This window comes from Trematomus bernacchii, unplaced genomic scaffold, assembly GCF_902827165.1.
Source record: "Trematomus bernacchii unplaced genomic scaffold, fTreBer1.1, whole genome shotgun sequence".
NCBI classification, from domain to species: domain Eukaryota; kingdom Metazoa; phylum Chordata; class Actinopteri; order Perciformes; family Nototheniidae; genus Trematomus; species Trematomus bernacchii.
In genome coordinates, this window is record NW_022987767.1 from 874,943 (window position 1) to 890,993 (window position 16,051).

The 16,051-nt window shown below is 40.4% G+C and overlaps 1 protein-coding gene across 1 annotated transcript in view; it reads left to right on the forward strand.

The window, feature by feature from the left end:
* Positions 1–16,051, forward strand: part of chd9 (chromodomain helicase DNA binding protein 9) — an 82,839-nt gene that overhangs the window by 31,948 nt on the left and 34,840 nt on the right. The window contains 10 exon segments of the mRNA XM_034148427.1: positions 6,635–6,740; positions 9,766–9,912; positions 11,105–11,173; positions 11,453–11,508; positions 12,606–12,645; positions 12,647–12,682; positions 12,684–12,725; positions 13,027–13,113; positions 13,377–13,514; positions 15,273–15,394. Coding sequence (XP_034004318.1) covers positions 6,635–6,740; positions 9,766–9,912; positions 11,105–11,173; positions 11,453–11,508; positions 12,606–12,645; positions 12,647–12,682; positions 12,684–12,725; positions 13,027–13,113; positions 13,377–13,514; positions 15,273–15,394 — 843 coding nt within the window.

The window sequence follows — 16,051 nt, forward strand, 5'->3', positions numbered from 1 at the left end:
CTCCTGGTGGGGAGGCAAATAAATCACCTTCCTCGCTAATGTAAAAAACATTAAGGCAGCAGGCACCGAACAGATGGAAAAACGTCTAAATCTGTAAATATAAAACAAGATGGTGAAGTGAGAACTGTATTTGATATTTATTGTGTTTTCTGTTACAATGGAAATACTATTAATACAATAAGATTTGAATTTGTCAGCTTCTTAACAGTTTCACTCCTATAATTAACATTTTACAGTAAATAAACATGCAAATGGGTTTCTAAATGTTATGTTTGTTTCACTTCTGATTTCAAAATGATAACACCTTAATAAGACGCAGCTTCCCACTCACACCTAAATGCTGTCAGAACTCCAATCTCCCTCTTATATACTGCATTATTTATAGAAACACAATCATTTAATTGCAAGTCAAACAATGTAATTTGCGCAAAAGAACACAATTGCAAAGAAGAATTTAAATACCTGTGAATGCTTTAATATAACGATTCATATGCCATGTTTTTAATCTAACACTCATTGCTTTCTAAGGCAAAAAAGGCTTAACGGTTCTGTCCTTTTGTATTATTTTTATTCAACAAAAAGCACAGCAGTTGTTACAAATCTCCCTGCCAAAAGCTTTGGCATTTACTAATGTGCATTGATGTACCCAGAGACAGTTTTTAAAGCAGGCTTGCATCAGATATCCAGCCTGTTGAGAGGACTAATATACCCCATACTGTTGCTCAGGGCAGATCACACTGGAAACTGTTGGAAATTGAACCTGTGTATTTCTTTTTCAAAGTATTACCAACATTTGAGGCTATTTTTTTATCATTTCTGACAATTGTTGTATTGATTTAGACAGTCAGACTGACCAGGATTTGTGTCTTATCAACATGGTTTTTACTACTCTGCCAGAGGGTTGATTTGAGTTATTTTGAAAGTGAACCTGACTTTTGGAAATCAGACTCGAGCGTGTTTGATTTCATTTGTAGTGTGTCGTATAGGCAGCAGTCTTTTGCAATACAGCACATATTGTGAAGGAAATCTGTGTGGTTATTTGATCAATTTCCCAATATTCTTTTTTTTTTGTGCACTCGACAGCTCCTCCTATAATTCAAGGTCAGTTCAAATGGTTTCTAAGGCATTTCATTCATTTCTATTACAAGGTTTTCACATCAGGGGGGGCTTGACTGTGACCCTGGAGAGTAACTGACTGCTTTCAGACCCGATTCGTTTGAAAGTCCTCCCTGTCACTTGAGTTAGTGTGTGTGTGTGTGTGTGTGTGTGTGTGTGTGTGTGTGTGTGTGTGTGTGTGTGTGTGTGTGTGTGTGTGTGTGTGTGTGTGTGTGTGTGTGTGTGTGTGTGTGTGTGTGTGTGTGTGTGTGTGTGTGTGTGTGTGTGTGTGTGTGTGTGTGTGTGTGTGTGTGTGTGTGTGTGTGTGTGTGTGTGTGTGTGTGTGTGTGTGTGTGTGTGTGTGTGTGTGTGTGTGTGTGTGTGTGTGTGTGTGTGTGTGTGTGAGATCAGGGGGGGCTTGACTGTGACCCTGGAGAGTAACTGACTGCTTTCAGACCCGATTCGTTTGAAAGTCCTCCCTGTCACTTGAGTTAGTGTGTGTGTGTGTGTGTGTGTGTGTGTGTGTGTGTGTGTGGTGTGTGTGTGGTGTGTGTGTGTGTGTGTGTGTGTGTGTGATTGTGTGTGTGTGGTGTGTGTGTGTGTGTGTGTGTGTGTGTGGTTGTGTGTGATGTGTGTGTGTGTGTGGTGTGTGTGTGTGTGTGTGTGGTGTGTGTGTAGTGTGTGTGTGTGGTGTGTGTGTGTGTGTGTGTGTGTGTGTGTGTGTGTGTGTGTGTGTGTCGTGTGTGTTGTGTGTAGTTGTGTGGTGTGTGTGTGTGTGTGTGTGTGTGTGTGTGTGTGTGTGAGATCAGGGGGGGCTTGACTGTGACCCTGGAGAGTAACTGACTGCTTTCAGACCCGATTCGTTTGAAAGTCCTCCCTGTCATGTGTGTGTGTACACCTCTGGGTGGTCCTGTGATTTAACCACAGCAGGGGGTGGGGCTTATGCTTTGTTGTGTGTCTCTGTTAGGCAGTGTTGCTGATTTCAATGTCTTTGACATATGGGAGGACTTCCAGTCCAGTATTAACCCTTCTTATTATTGTTCTTTAAAGGGCCCATGTCATGCTTTTCTGGTTATTACCCGTCCCCTTGTGTGTTATGAAGCTTTTTATGCATGTAAACGGTCTGCAGAGTCAAAAACCCTCAAAGTACACCCTGTAGCGAGTAAAACTCTAACACAGAAAAGACCTGTCTATGCTGCCCCAGAACGCCTCGTTGGAGATTTCTCTTTTTCTATTGTTTTCTTCCTGGGTTCTGTGACGTGTGAACACCCAAATCAACAACAAATGACCGGATTGGCCCAAATGGACCAATCCGCGGAGCACCTCACACACCAGGATCCCTTGGCTAACTAACAGGGAGTCCCCATTGACTTGCATAGAGCTCCCTGAACGCTGGTAATAGACGAGTTGGGATGGCGGAGAAATGCTCTCCGCAGACCCATTCTCACAGCGTTATAAACCTTTTTCTTACTCAATATCAAGCCACACTTATTGTTTTTACTTCGGCTGTGAGTGTTTGTGTGTGCTCAGGATGAGTTTCGCTTGTTCTCGCTGTATCGCCGACCCGGAAACCTGTCCGCTCCTCGCAGCAACGAGCATCGCAAAGTCCCGACCAATCGGAGCACAATGGGCTCATAGGGAGGGGGGGGGCAGGAGCTCCAACAAGCCGTTTAGGACAGAGAGTGAATACACATACTTTACAGAGATGCTGTATGAGAAACCAATGTGATTTTGGAAAATTGCACAATATAAATCTATTCTAGTAGACCTCAACAATGGAAATATGATCAGTAGAAATGGCCATGACATGGGACCTTTAGACAATGATTGAAAGGAAGGCTATATAAAGAATGACGTCATCAATGCATGTGGATATATATTAGGCTATATATAAAAAAACAAAAACATACGGTCAATAGACTTGTGCAGAATCAGAATACCTTTATTAGTCTCACAGAGGGGAAATGTAGGTTGTTACAGCAGAAAAAGAGCCAAAGACATATTTTACATGCATACAAAAGTATTAAAGTTAAAACAAAAGTTATAATATAATAAAAAAATGTTATAAAATAAAAAGTTATGGGTTAGGCTCTTGTGGCATCGTTAAAAGGGTCTTCTGATAGTCTATGCAGGATGTTTATTATTATCTTCAAATTGTGCTTATTTTCACTGACCCTAACCCTAACCCTGATTTTTATAGTCTTCCCGCTAGATACCGGCTAACTGAAACATTTGTTTGTGTGTCGAATACCTTTCATTGTATTAAGCTCTTAGCCATGTTGCCCTTGTAAACGTCATGATTACATACACTATCTGGCAGAAGGCCTGCCCATCAGTGCTCTCTGTCTGTGTTGGCTCAATCACGTTTCACAGCCCTCCAACTCTCCTGTTAACGGTTCAGGTTTTCCCATATGGGGATGATGGAGTTCTTTAGCCTTGTTAAATGCTGTTAGCTGCTGAGCTGCTGCCTGGTGATGTGACACTGCTATTCTGTTAGGCCCGAATCCCAGCCAACGTTCATTTGGTAGAGGAGGAACAGTGTGTTTTGTTCAGCTGCTTAAAAATGCTTATTTTTTCTAGTCTTCCTGGTGTCACAGCTGGTTATTTTTTTTTTTTTCATTGTGTCATTCTGACTTAGCACATTTTGCAATCATTCACAGTGTCAGTGGACATGTGCTGGTGTTGTTTTTCACAGGAAGTGAGGTCACCATGAACGGTGTCGCCCACATGGCCGAATACGCTCCCAAGGGCGCGTTGCATGGCAACCATAACATGTCATTGTCAAGAGGATTTGTGTAATGTAATATCCAGAGGGGGCAGGGACACCAGGAAGAAGGGACAGCTCTTTGACACCATCTGTTGACTTCTGTGTGAAAGTTAACCAGCATGCTACGAACAGACACAACATCCAATGTATGGAATCAATTATACAAATATAGGCGCTTCTTTGCGTTTCTTTTCAAATGGTTGACTTGTTGAACATATGACAATGCTGTCTTAATATGAAAGCCTGCTGTTCCTAGCATGTTGTTCTTCAGGCTTACCTCCTGTCGAGTGCATCCATGTTTGGTAACAGTAGAAGATATAGGGTGGTGTGGGAATGAGTCGTTAAACCGGAAATTAGTTAGCATTTTAGCACTTCTGCGTTCCCTCATCTCAAAAGTCAATTTTTTTTAAATTAGTTTTAGGTTAGATGCCTGAAATAAGGTCTGTCGTTAATTCAAGCTTTCAAGATTTTAATGTTTTGTTCTACGACATAAAAAATGTGAACGTCTGTAGATTCAACATGTCTTGGATACAGCGAGTCCTTAGCGGTGCTAACGTGAAGTCATTCAAGCAAGCTGTAGTTTTCATAGCATTACGTTAGCTATTTACTTCTGGTGATTGCATTTCTATTGTAAAAGTGGTCATAATATGTTGATATTACACTGACGAACATAATGTGTACATACCGTTCTACCACACAGCTTATTTTCTGCGATATTACAAAATCCAATGGACAAATTCCAACGATTTTATTCTGGGTAGCCCTTACAATGCTAGCTTGTGGATCAGCCTACACAAACATGTCATCCCTGTACCACTCTGGTTAGCAAAGGAATGTTAGTTCCCACTCGATATGCGTCTCTGATGTGATCTCATGTGAGCAAGCCCTACAGGGACACCCTTCTCACTAGAGACGTACCTGCTCATAACAGTCTGTCTAAACAGGCCCTTTGATCCGGTGTGTGTGGATCACAGAGCATGTTTGCCTTTGTGGGTTTGTTGTGTGTATGCAAACACATTAGAGAGTGAGAATGCTGTTGCTTTTCAAAATGATAGCAGTGTCTTTTCTTTATTTATTTCCCCCCCCCCCATTAATATCACACCATGCCAGAGATTCACCGCCTGTGGCTTCCAAAAGATAATACATGTAGAGGGATGGGAAGTGTGTGCATATGTATAGAGAGAATTCATGGTAAAGGTCACAGAAATAATATGTGACTGTGTTTGAAAGAGAGAGTTAGAGGATGAAGGTCTGGTGAAGAGTACAAGCTTGCCTCTATTCATTGTGCAATCTGCTGCTTTCTGGGCTCCTGATAGCATCTCTGCCGTCTGTCGTGGTTCTAAAATGGTACATTAGGCCACGGTGAGAATTTCAGCACTTGCTGAAAAGGAAAATGTCCGCCAAATATGATCAAAATTGGGCGGGGGCTTTAGCAAAGCAGAGAATTCCTTTCTCCTCCGCATGTTAATATGTGTAAGCATTTCCTACCACACTTCAGCCGGTCCCCTAGCTGCTGCTGCTGTGTGTGTTATGGTGGGGTCAAACATTGCATGCCGACAGCTGTGCAGAGAGAAATTCTTAGAGGACATTGGCTGCTGCTGAAAACACGCATGTTTATGGACTGCAGTGCAGCAGATGCAAATCTACAAACTCATGTATCTTATATACTGGTGCAAACCTGCAGGGGGCTTTGCAAGTGGAGTCTATAATGTTTTATTTTTATAAAACTTGTAACTTACATTAGGGCTGCTCGATTATGGCAAAAATCATAATCTCGATTATTTGGGTCAATAATTGATATCACGATTATTAAAAACGATTATCCATTTACTTTGAAAACATCCATTTATTGAAAAAAAAAAATGTGAACAGTATGTTTTGAACATACCCTGAACTTTAAGTATAATTCAACTGAAAAACCAATAACACATTTTTATTTTTTAATTCAAAGAAAAACAAAAAATCGTTTTATTTCGATTATGTTGTTTTCATAATCGTTTGCAAGCCAAAATTGTAATTGCGATTAAAATACGATTAATTGAGCAGCCCTAACTTACATACTGCAAATGAGTGTAGTTTTGGTCTCAGTGTAAGGCCTCTTTTTAACGTCTGTATGCCTCACTCTTGGTATCCCTCACCAGCAGTTCAAAATATTTTTGCCTTATTTATTTGAAAACCTTTGAAAGGAATGTGGACACCATTTGTGATATAAACGTATAAACACTGGGGTCAAATATATCTGGAATTATAGATGTGAATTCATCTCATTCAAGGGTCCAATGACTAAAAGACTGTCCATGTTTTAGGTGTTTTCCTTGGTTCATGTATGAATTATTTTTGTATTAATGGATTTGTATGAACTTCAGGAGGATGGAGAAACTGTCTGTATTCACTTTCTGTATTTGGGTTAGTGTGAATGGTCAACATCTTTGTTCTTCATGTTCTTTAATCTGCAAGAAATATGTCTGTTAAGAACATTTTATAGACAGGCTCTCATCCTAATGTCATTTTCTAAATATATAAATGGCTATAGTTATCTGTTGTCACACAATTATAGATTCTATTAAACATGTCACAGAGACAGGCGTAGATTTAATAACTTTCAGACGATCAGCAGTAACATCACGGCTGCGTCATTAAGGCATTTGTCAACACAAATGACTCCTATCAACAACAATGCCGTTCACTTGGTAGTGTGTGAGAACTCTGAGCATGTTTTCATTTCTCCTTCATCATCTCAGTCTATTCATGTTGTGCTTTTCCCTCCCACAGGAAAATTGTCATCAAGATTGGGAAGAAGAAAAAACGAAAGCAGGCGTCTTCAGCGGAGTCAGACGATGACCCTCCCCCTCGACACTCTTCTAAGGATGTAGACTCTGTAAGATCACACACACACACACACACACACACACACACACACACACACACACACACACACACACACACACACACACACACACACACACACGCGCACACACACTGACATATAAACCTACAATACAAGCCACTATTAGTGTGAATGGGGCTGTGATGCTTGGGAATACTCGGAGTGTATTTCATCTCCATTTGTCAAATTACAATATTCATCCTAACTGTGAGACTTTCATCTAGCTCCCCGCCTTATTTAGACGAGTTGTTGATACATGTGGTGCACTGTCCTCTGTCTGACTGTTCACACTGTTTGGAGCTTAGAGGAAGGCTTCAAGGCTTCAGCTTGACGATCGACTCAGTGGTTCATGTGAGGGTCAGGCAGTGGGTGGCTATCTCAAGTACACATCCTTATTTATCTCGATGATGGAGATATCCCTAACAAGACATAATCTAGGTCAAACCACCACCAGAATGAACATGTTGCAGAAACATTTCCCACCAGTTTAGAACTTTGACAAAACCAGTTTTACAATTTGTCTACATTTTGCAGAAAATATGGTTTTCTTTGATCATTAACACCGGATGGTTTTGTTTCTCCTCCACCATTGTGTTGCCTGTAAACTGTCCATGATAAGTGAAATCTGACTCCTGCGCCTCAGTGTTGTGCAGACACCTATTCAAAGCACAGAGTCACACCGTTAACACTGACTGCCACGGCAGGACTAACTCACCTACATTTAACAGTTTTACATTCAAGAGGAAATTGTGTTGCAACAGCAGCCAGTGAAATTGAAATCCTCGAGGAATTGAACGTTTGTTTGATAACGTAACGCAGCGAAATGTAATAATGACTTAGTTTTTATTTCAAATCCAGAGTAATGATTCTATGTTAACTAAAAGTACAGCTCTGGAACATTAATAAATTGAAATTATCTAAGCCTGTGCAGTCAACATGTCGCAGTGTCCTGGGCAAAATACTGAATCGATTTCCTCCTGTAGCTGTAGAGATGATTTCCAGTTTCTTTGGATAAAAGCGTCCGTTAAAGGGGCCTGTTATGATACATTTCAGGCGTTTCAGGCAGGGGGAGGGGGGGTGAGAGAAACTCTGTGGGATTTTAGCCTTTGCAGACCATTGACATGCACCAAAACCTATATAACACACTATAGGAAAAGAAAACAAACCAAATAGCATAGTAGGGCACCTTTAAGTGAAGTATAATAACTACCATGGCCATTTTCTATTTGATGTGATTTATAATTGAAGTGCCACTTGTGAGTTTATTTTATTCTAACGCAATCCTCATTTGCCCACTGCCTCATTACCAATGATGATCCTCTATTTTAAGAGTGACATGTGGATGACGAGTGTCTCCCTTCTTCGCCTCATCACCTCTCTCCCTCCTCTTTGCCTCCCATCCGGACTTCTGCCTATGATATAATGATGCTGGTTAAGTGGTGCCCCTGGCTTTAATTAAAACTCTCAGTTGATGACTCATTTAGGATGATCCTGTGGAAGGAGTCAAAGCAGCATGACTGACAGATAGAAAAAAAGCATGGCCACCTCACGGGTGTTTTGTGGTGGTACGTGGCAGGTCTCACTTCCTGGTTTCTGGTCAGCTTGGGTTTGGGGATGTGAGGGTTTATTCTCCATGGGGATATCATACTTCACACCTAATTAACTTTGGCTCAGTGGCATTTATTCCTAATGAACTACATATTATCATTAGGAGCGGTTGGTGTATCGATGTAGAATACAGCAGCCCACGCTTATGATAATTACAAAGGCCTGACAGGAAGGAATAGCAAGAAGCTGGATTTGAAAGCTCTTTTTTGTTGAGATCTGTGTGGGAGGTTACTCGGCATAATGCTTTTCTGAATGTATTCCTTGGTTGAGATGCATTTAACAAGGTCATTTATGGGTTACTTTTTTTCATGAACTTCAGGAGGACGGAGAACCCATGTTACCCATTTCAATAAGAGTTAGTGTAATTCAATCAGTGATAATGGAGTACATATTGTAGACGGGATACTATCCTCATGTCATTTTATAAATACATAAATAGCTAGGAGTTGGCTCGACTTTGTATATGCTATCAAATATGACACATACAGTCAGAGATTGAATAACTTACAGTACATTAGTAGATGTTGGATCAATAGTAACCACAAGGTCTGGACATTGTTGCTCTTGCTTTGATTTACATGAGAGGAAAATGTGAAACGGCAAAATCGTTTTGTTTAGCTGAGCAAGAAGTAGTTTCATACTCACAACTGTGATTATTAAAAAGGGAAGATTTATGACAGTGGTTGTTATAGTGGTAACACTGAAGTGTAAAATAGGGAAATGTATGCTTTTTCTCATATACACCAAGACAGTCCTCGTTAAAACGCATGCTAATGGTGGAATGTATTGTTTATGACAAATGTGATTGCAAATGCATAAGTAAAACCTTTTTAAATTGACACATAATTGCCTATATTACATTACATGTTACTTGTTAGACGCTTTTATCCAAAGCGACTTACATACTCAATACTGTGGACAATCCCCACAGGAGCATTTTGTGGTGAATTGTCTTGCCCAGGGACACAACGACATGCTGATTGCAGTGGGGTTTGAACACCAACGCACAACCCACTGCACCACACGCCTCCCTCCCCTATATGTTTGCGTTAGGGTCAATTAGCACGAGTGTATGGTACAATTTGATCATAAGCAATGTTCACATCTGCTGAGACTACAGCTGAACAATTAATACAAGTTTAATTTCATTTGCAGTATGGACTAGTGCAATAATTAAATTGAGCAATATTTAGTTAAAGGCTGAATATGTTAAAATACATCAGTCTGAATAATTTGCAATAAATGATTTGTTCCTAATCCAACTTGCCTGGTTGATCCATTTAACACATTGTCAGGTTTAAAAAGCGTTTTCTGTATTTTTCCGTGTTGAAATTGCTGTATGAATTCATCCAGATACGTAGAATATCTTTTGTAAATGTCATTTTTCCACCTTGTTGTGCTTTTCCAGAAGAGGAGATCAAATCGGCAGGTGAAGAGAAAGAAGTACTCTGAAGAGCTGGAGGCCCGGCTCTCAGATGACGAGGTCAAGGCTATTGTCAAAGCCAAGAAAACGAGCTCTGGAGGCTCCAAGCAGCCGGCTGTTCAGCTCTTTGTGGTGAGCAGCTCTGCCTATAACTACCTAGAAGCTAAGAAGAGGAGAATGAATTACTTGTATCTCTAGAAACCATGAAAAAAACACTGCACCGTAGTGTAGGCCGAACTTACCCTCTTACAATTATATAAAATAAGTGTTTTTTGGCTTGCAAGCAATCCATAAAGAGACGTTTTCTGTGACACATGCATATTTAAAAATAACTTATTACTATCGGCCCTTTTTAATAGTGTTTTATTTGTCAGACAGTTTATAGATATTTTCTCTTCACGGTCAACTGTATATTTTCTAATGCTGTTTTATTTCTATTTTGAGATTTTTAGAATTGTATTTCTACTCTTTTTATTTCTGTGCAATGCTTTTTTTTTTATGCTGCTACGACGCAAACCTTTCCCGAATTGGGATCAATAGAGTACATCTAATCTTATCTTATCTTATTTATATACCGAAAAGCAAGAACACATATCTTGAAAGTACAACACGACATAACAGTGCAGCACAGCCTGTCCTTTTTACACATAGTGACGTACAAACCAGGACCCCTGCAGTCAGCCGGTATATTCAGTGCCCATTTTGAGTTACTAAGATTTAACAGCAGATAAATCAGGATGGGATTTGTGTGACTACAGCTCTCAGTAAAAAGATTTGTCTACAAATATGTGGTCTTAAAGTTGCACCCTGGCTTCCTTAATTTAAATCATTCATACTTTGTTAGATGCTCTGCACAGGTAGAGGCAGTTCTTAAAGATGGGGTAGTTAATTCACTTCAGAAACACTTTTTGTTAGCAATGAATACATTAAATGCTTTGACATTAAATACATAAAAATATGTCATCAGTGGAAGCCGTGGCGCTATAAAAAGCACGACCAATCATCTGAGCCGGCCCGGCTAAAATAACTGGATGGCCTACCTGCCTGTCAGCCTTCCATCTGTGCACAAACTTATCTCGTGCCCTCATTGGTCATGTGGGCGTTCGTGTGTGTTGGAGGAGGGGCTCTGTAAGGAAGTCTGAAGGACTGCGTGCTTTCAAATTCTAGCGCACTCAAACTCCATTCTTACCTACCCTACCTTTTAAGTAGTAAGCTGATTCCGCTTAAGTCAGTTTTATTATGATGTGTCCTGAGGATTATGCAAATGTATGCGGTGGAAGAATATGAAGTCATACTTGCAATTTTCTGTTTGCTGCATTTTTAGGAGAACCCCAGTGAAGAGGACGCTGCAGTTGTTGACAAAATCATGTCTTCTCGTATCGTGAAGAAGGAGGTAATGATATGCTGCTGTTTCTTTTCCTGCTTTTACTAATTGTTACTGTACACCTCTGCACAATCAGGATGAATAGTTGTGCTATTTCACAAGATGTTTACCTAAAATATTACTTATTACCTTATTTTACGTAGCATTTTTAACATGTGTACTACTTTGGTCCTTAATAACATACCTTTATATTTCAAAATAGCATAATAAAACAGTTATTAGCCAAGTAAAATATACATTTAATTTGTACGTTTGTTTGTAATCCTACGTTGTTCTTTCATCTTTCAGGTTTCTCCAGGAGTGGTGGTTGAAGACGAGGAGTATTTTGTAAAATACAAAAACTAGTAAGTTCATTCACAGTAAGCTTTACTTAACAGTTTATTAATTACACCAGGATCCATAGCAGACAGATTCAAAATAATATTGTGTAATTATTTCTGTATATGTAATTAACCCACTTTAAGCAAGTGTGTGTGTGATCTGTTTTATATATAGCATTCCTGTTGCACTTATACAGAAACTCTTAAACTACATTTAGATAATACATGAAGCTGATATCTGAGGGCTTTGCAAATGATGCTGAACTAGAACTTTGTGATTGCATATGAATACAAGCATGTATGGCATCCTTGGGATAGCTTTCGGTATCGCCATGTACATTTTTGAACATCAATGAAATGTCCTAGCCATAAACGTATTCAAGATTATATTGAACCGTAGGTTAACTTCGACAGCCCTTACAGAGAAATCATTTTTTTTCTATTTGAAAGATAATCTCTCATCAACCAGATTGCATTCATTATGTTTTCAGCCTAATCCCGAAAAGGATTGCAAAATGTCACACTATAAATTTGATGAAACCAAATGTTTGATAGAAGAGCAAACACCTGCTGGCTGTTGCCCCAGATGCTGTGTGTGTGTGTGTGTGTGTGTGTGTGTGTGTGTGTGTGTGTGATGGTGTGTGTTGTGTGTGTGTGTGTGTTGTGTGTTTGTGTGTGTGTGTGTGTGTGTGTGTGTGTGTGTGTGTGTGTGTGGTGTGTGTGGTGTGTGTGTTGTGTGTGTGTGTGTGTGTGTGTGTGTGTTGTGTGTGTGTGTGTTGGTGTGTGTGTGTGTGTGTGTGTGTGTGTGTGTGTGTGTGTGTGTGTGTGTGTGTGTGTGTGTGTGTGGTGTGTGTGTGTGTGGTGTGTGGTGTGTGTGTGTGTGTTGTATGTGTGCTGTGTGGTGTGTGTGTGTTGTGGTGTGTGTGTATGGGTGTGTGTGGTGTGTGGTGTGTGTTGTGTAGGTGTGTGTGTGTGTGTGTGTGTGTGTGTGTGTGTGTGTGTGTGTGTGTGTGTGTTGTGTGTAACCCAAAATGCTCCTGTGGGATGTCCCACAGTATTGAAGTATGTAAGTCGCTTTGGATAATAAAAGGTTAAACAAGGAATGTAATGTTTGTGTGCAGCTCCTACTACCAATTGTGAGGGGCCACAGAGCAGCAGCTGAGAGAAGGACAAGAGGATTCCGGCAGAGATCAAACGTCTTCAAGCTGAAGAAAGCACAGAGGGCACTCTTCTTCGCAGACGTAAGGATGTGGTCTGTGTACACACTCTACATTTCCGTATGAGAGTATTCACAATGTCTATGAGCATGTGTGTTTCCACAATTGGTGTCAAAGGAAAATGTGTGCGTTTAGTGTATATGAATGTTCTGTGTGTGCGGATGTTTGATTCACTTTGAGTCTGTGTGGGCGGGCACATCTGTGTGCATATATCAGAATCAATTTGCCTGCTCGGTTGATACAGTAGTGATACTTATCTCAGCTACCAGATGGTGAGTGGGCATTTAGATTGATTCTCTCTTGTTCTTTCTCTCTGCGTCTTCAGAGGGAAGAGGACCCCTTTAACCCGGACTATATAGAGGTAGACAGAGTGCTGGATGTGTCGTATTGTGAGGACAAAGACACAGGAGAGGTACAGTGAATCCTCTTTCTTAACGGTTCATTACATCCATGAGTAGCACTTTAGTGTTTATTTGTATCTACGTGCCTTTTACCCTTTTTCAGCTTTTTTGTTCCTTTCAGTAAACGTTCCACTCTGGCGATGTCTTTGTACAGTCTCAGTCAGGCCCAAGGCCATGCTATTGGGCTCCCTAGCAGCCTTTGTTAATATCATCAAAGCAGAGCGTGGCCTCGCTCTAGTCTTTTGCAGCGCTAACTCCTCTCTGCCTGCTGCAGGAGGTGGTGTACTACCTGGTGAAGTGGAGCTCTCTGGCTTATGAAGACAGCACCTGGGAGCTGAAGGACGACGTGGAACAGAGCAAGATAGAAGAGTTTGAGCAGCTGCAGGCAGTGAAGCCAGACTCTCGCAGGACGGTAAGTCATGACCATCCACATCAGAATCAGAATCCCTTTATTAGTCCCACAGAGGGGACATTTACGTAGTTACAGCAGGAAAGAGCCACAGACAGCTTAATGTTACATAAATATGTGACATGCATTAAAAAAAAAGTACTAAGTTAGGAAGGCGTGTGGTGCAGTGGGATGTGTGTTGGTTTTCGGATCAGGTGGTCACATGTTCAAACCCCACTGCAATCAGCATGTCGTTGTGTCCCTGGGCAAGACACTTCACCTCAAATTGCTCCTGTGGGGATTGTCCACAGTATTGAGTATGTAAGTCGCTTTGGATAAAAGCATCTAACAAGTGACATGTAATGTAATGTAATGTAATGATATAATTAAAAATTAAAAGTTACATAATTAAAAAAAATACACATCCTGTAACAGTTCTACGGATTTAGCAGCCAGGTATATATTACACAGTTATTAACGGCATCTATATATATTGCACATCTAGCACATATTGCACATAGGTGGTTGGTATTTAACAGCAGCAAGCTACACAATTTACAAAATACAAAATACACACCTTGTAACAGTTCTACGGATTTAGCAGCCAGGTATATATTAAACAGTTATTAACGGCATCTATATATTGCACATAGTTTGTTGGTATTTAGCAGCAAGGGGTGATATAGTCTGTGTTGTGGTGTGTGTGTGTGGGGGGGTCAACTAGGGGCTGTGCTGGTTGTATAGTCTGACCGCTGCAGGAAGGAAAGACATCGCTCACTTATCATTGTTTCCATGACCCTCTATCACTCTATCTATACTGTTTAAAGTATCTTATAGTTGTACATTTGTTTAATTGTGTAGCTGGGTTAGAAGTGCTAAGTCGTTAGCATCCCCCTTTTTTTTTATTTAAGCAAGGCAAGTTTATTTATGTAGCACCTTTGAACAGAACGCAATTCAAAGTGCTTAAGACATTTAAATGATTAAAAAACATTTGTTTAAGATACAGATTTCTTATAGTGGAATCTTTTGAGAATGTGTTCAAGAGCCACCAAACATACTGAAGTGTTCAATTAAAAGGCATCATTAGCAACAAATGTGAGGGAGGAGAAAGTCACTTTAAGACGAGTGAACGATGTTTCTGTTTTATCAGAAGTTAATTATCGCTGAGAAAAAAATAATCATGTTTTCAATTGTAACCTTTAGATTTTACCGCTGTATGTATGTATTGTAAGGTCACCAGACTTCACACATATTTGTCATGTAAAATGTTCTATCTTCAATATTTATTTTACATTTCTCTTTACAACGTATTAATGTTGCTACTGGATGCTACTTCACTACTGTTCGCTTACTTTTTTATATGGATCAAAAAATGCACGTGTACTTATTGGATTTGATTTGATTTACGTGGGCTTGCCTCTTTATATAATAGGCGAGTCTACTCATCTTTAATTAGCAGTTTTTCCCCGCTGTGGGATGGTTAAAGGATTTCTGATAAGCACAATTTGAACATCTCTTGCCATTGTTACCAGTAGCATCGGTTTTAACTGCACCGCTTCCCAAAATAATACAAATGCTTAAATACTTACAGCCATGCATTTACACTATGAGTGGTTCCAGGTGGATACATTTTCAGAACAAAAACCACCCCCCCCCAAACACTGATTTCTGTGTTTCCCTACTTGCTTCACCTCTGAAAGCACCACTCTGGCTTAATGTACTTGAACCGTAGAGTTAATTTCAAAACTATTTTTAACTCTCCATGTAAAATGTGTCACGTAGGAGCGTCCCCCGGCCAATCTGTGGAAGAAGAGGGATCAGTCGAGGGAATACAGGAATGGCAACGGCCTCAGGGACTACCAGCTAGAGGGGGTCAACTGGCTCCTCTTCAACTGGTACAACAGGTCAGTTTGAAATGTTCTATATACACACAACTACAACCTGTTCACACGGAGGTATTCACATCTAAATGTCACATGTGACTTGTATGTCTTTCAAGCAAATGCCTTGGCCCCGGGGCATGGGTAACATTGCATAAGTAAGCTAGCTCCAGTAGCTTCAGCACACTTCTCCAAAAAAGGACAAATATTACATCTAATATGAATATCTCACACTTCAAACTGAATGGCATCTCTGAACAAGCTGTATTTGCATTTCAGTAATCCCATTCTAATGGAAAACTACAGTGAATGTATTGATAAAAGTGAATGATTGATGAATAATGAATCACTTTTCCTGTTGGACCACGCGGTGATTTGACTGTATTCACATTTGGTTAGCCTGCGAGGAGAGTGAGATTTCCTGTCAAGGTGCTGCAGCAAATACTTTCCCTTCGCCCACAAAGGCAGAACGAAGCGCTGCACAGTACATCTGGAGAGTGTAGTGTCAGTGTGCTTGCATTAACCCAGGGAGATGACTCTATGTGTGAGCATGCTGGAGTTTCTGTGTGCCTACGCAGAGAGATTCATCAAACTTACAGAGCTGCTTAAGAGGCCAGTGGGAATATCTGCACGTTGCAATTAGCATCAAGACATAATACCCCCACCCACTGGACAGCTGAA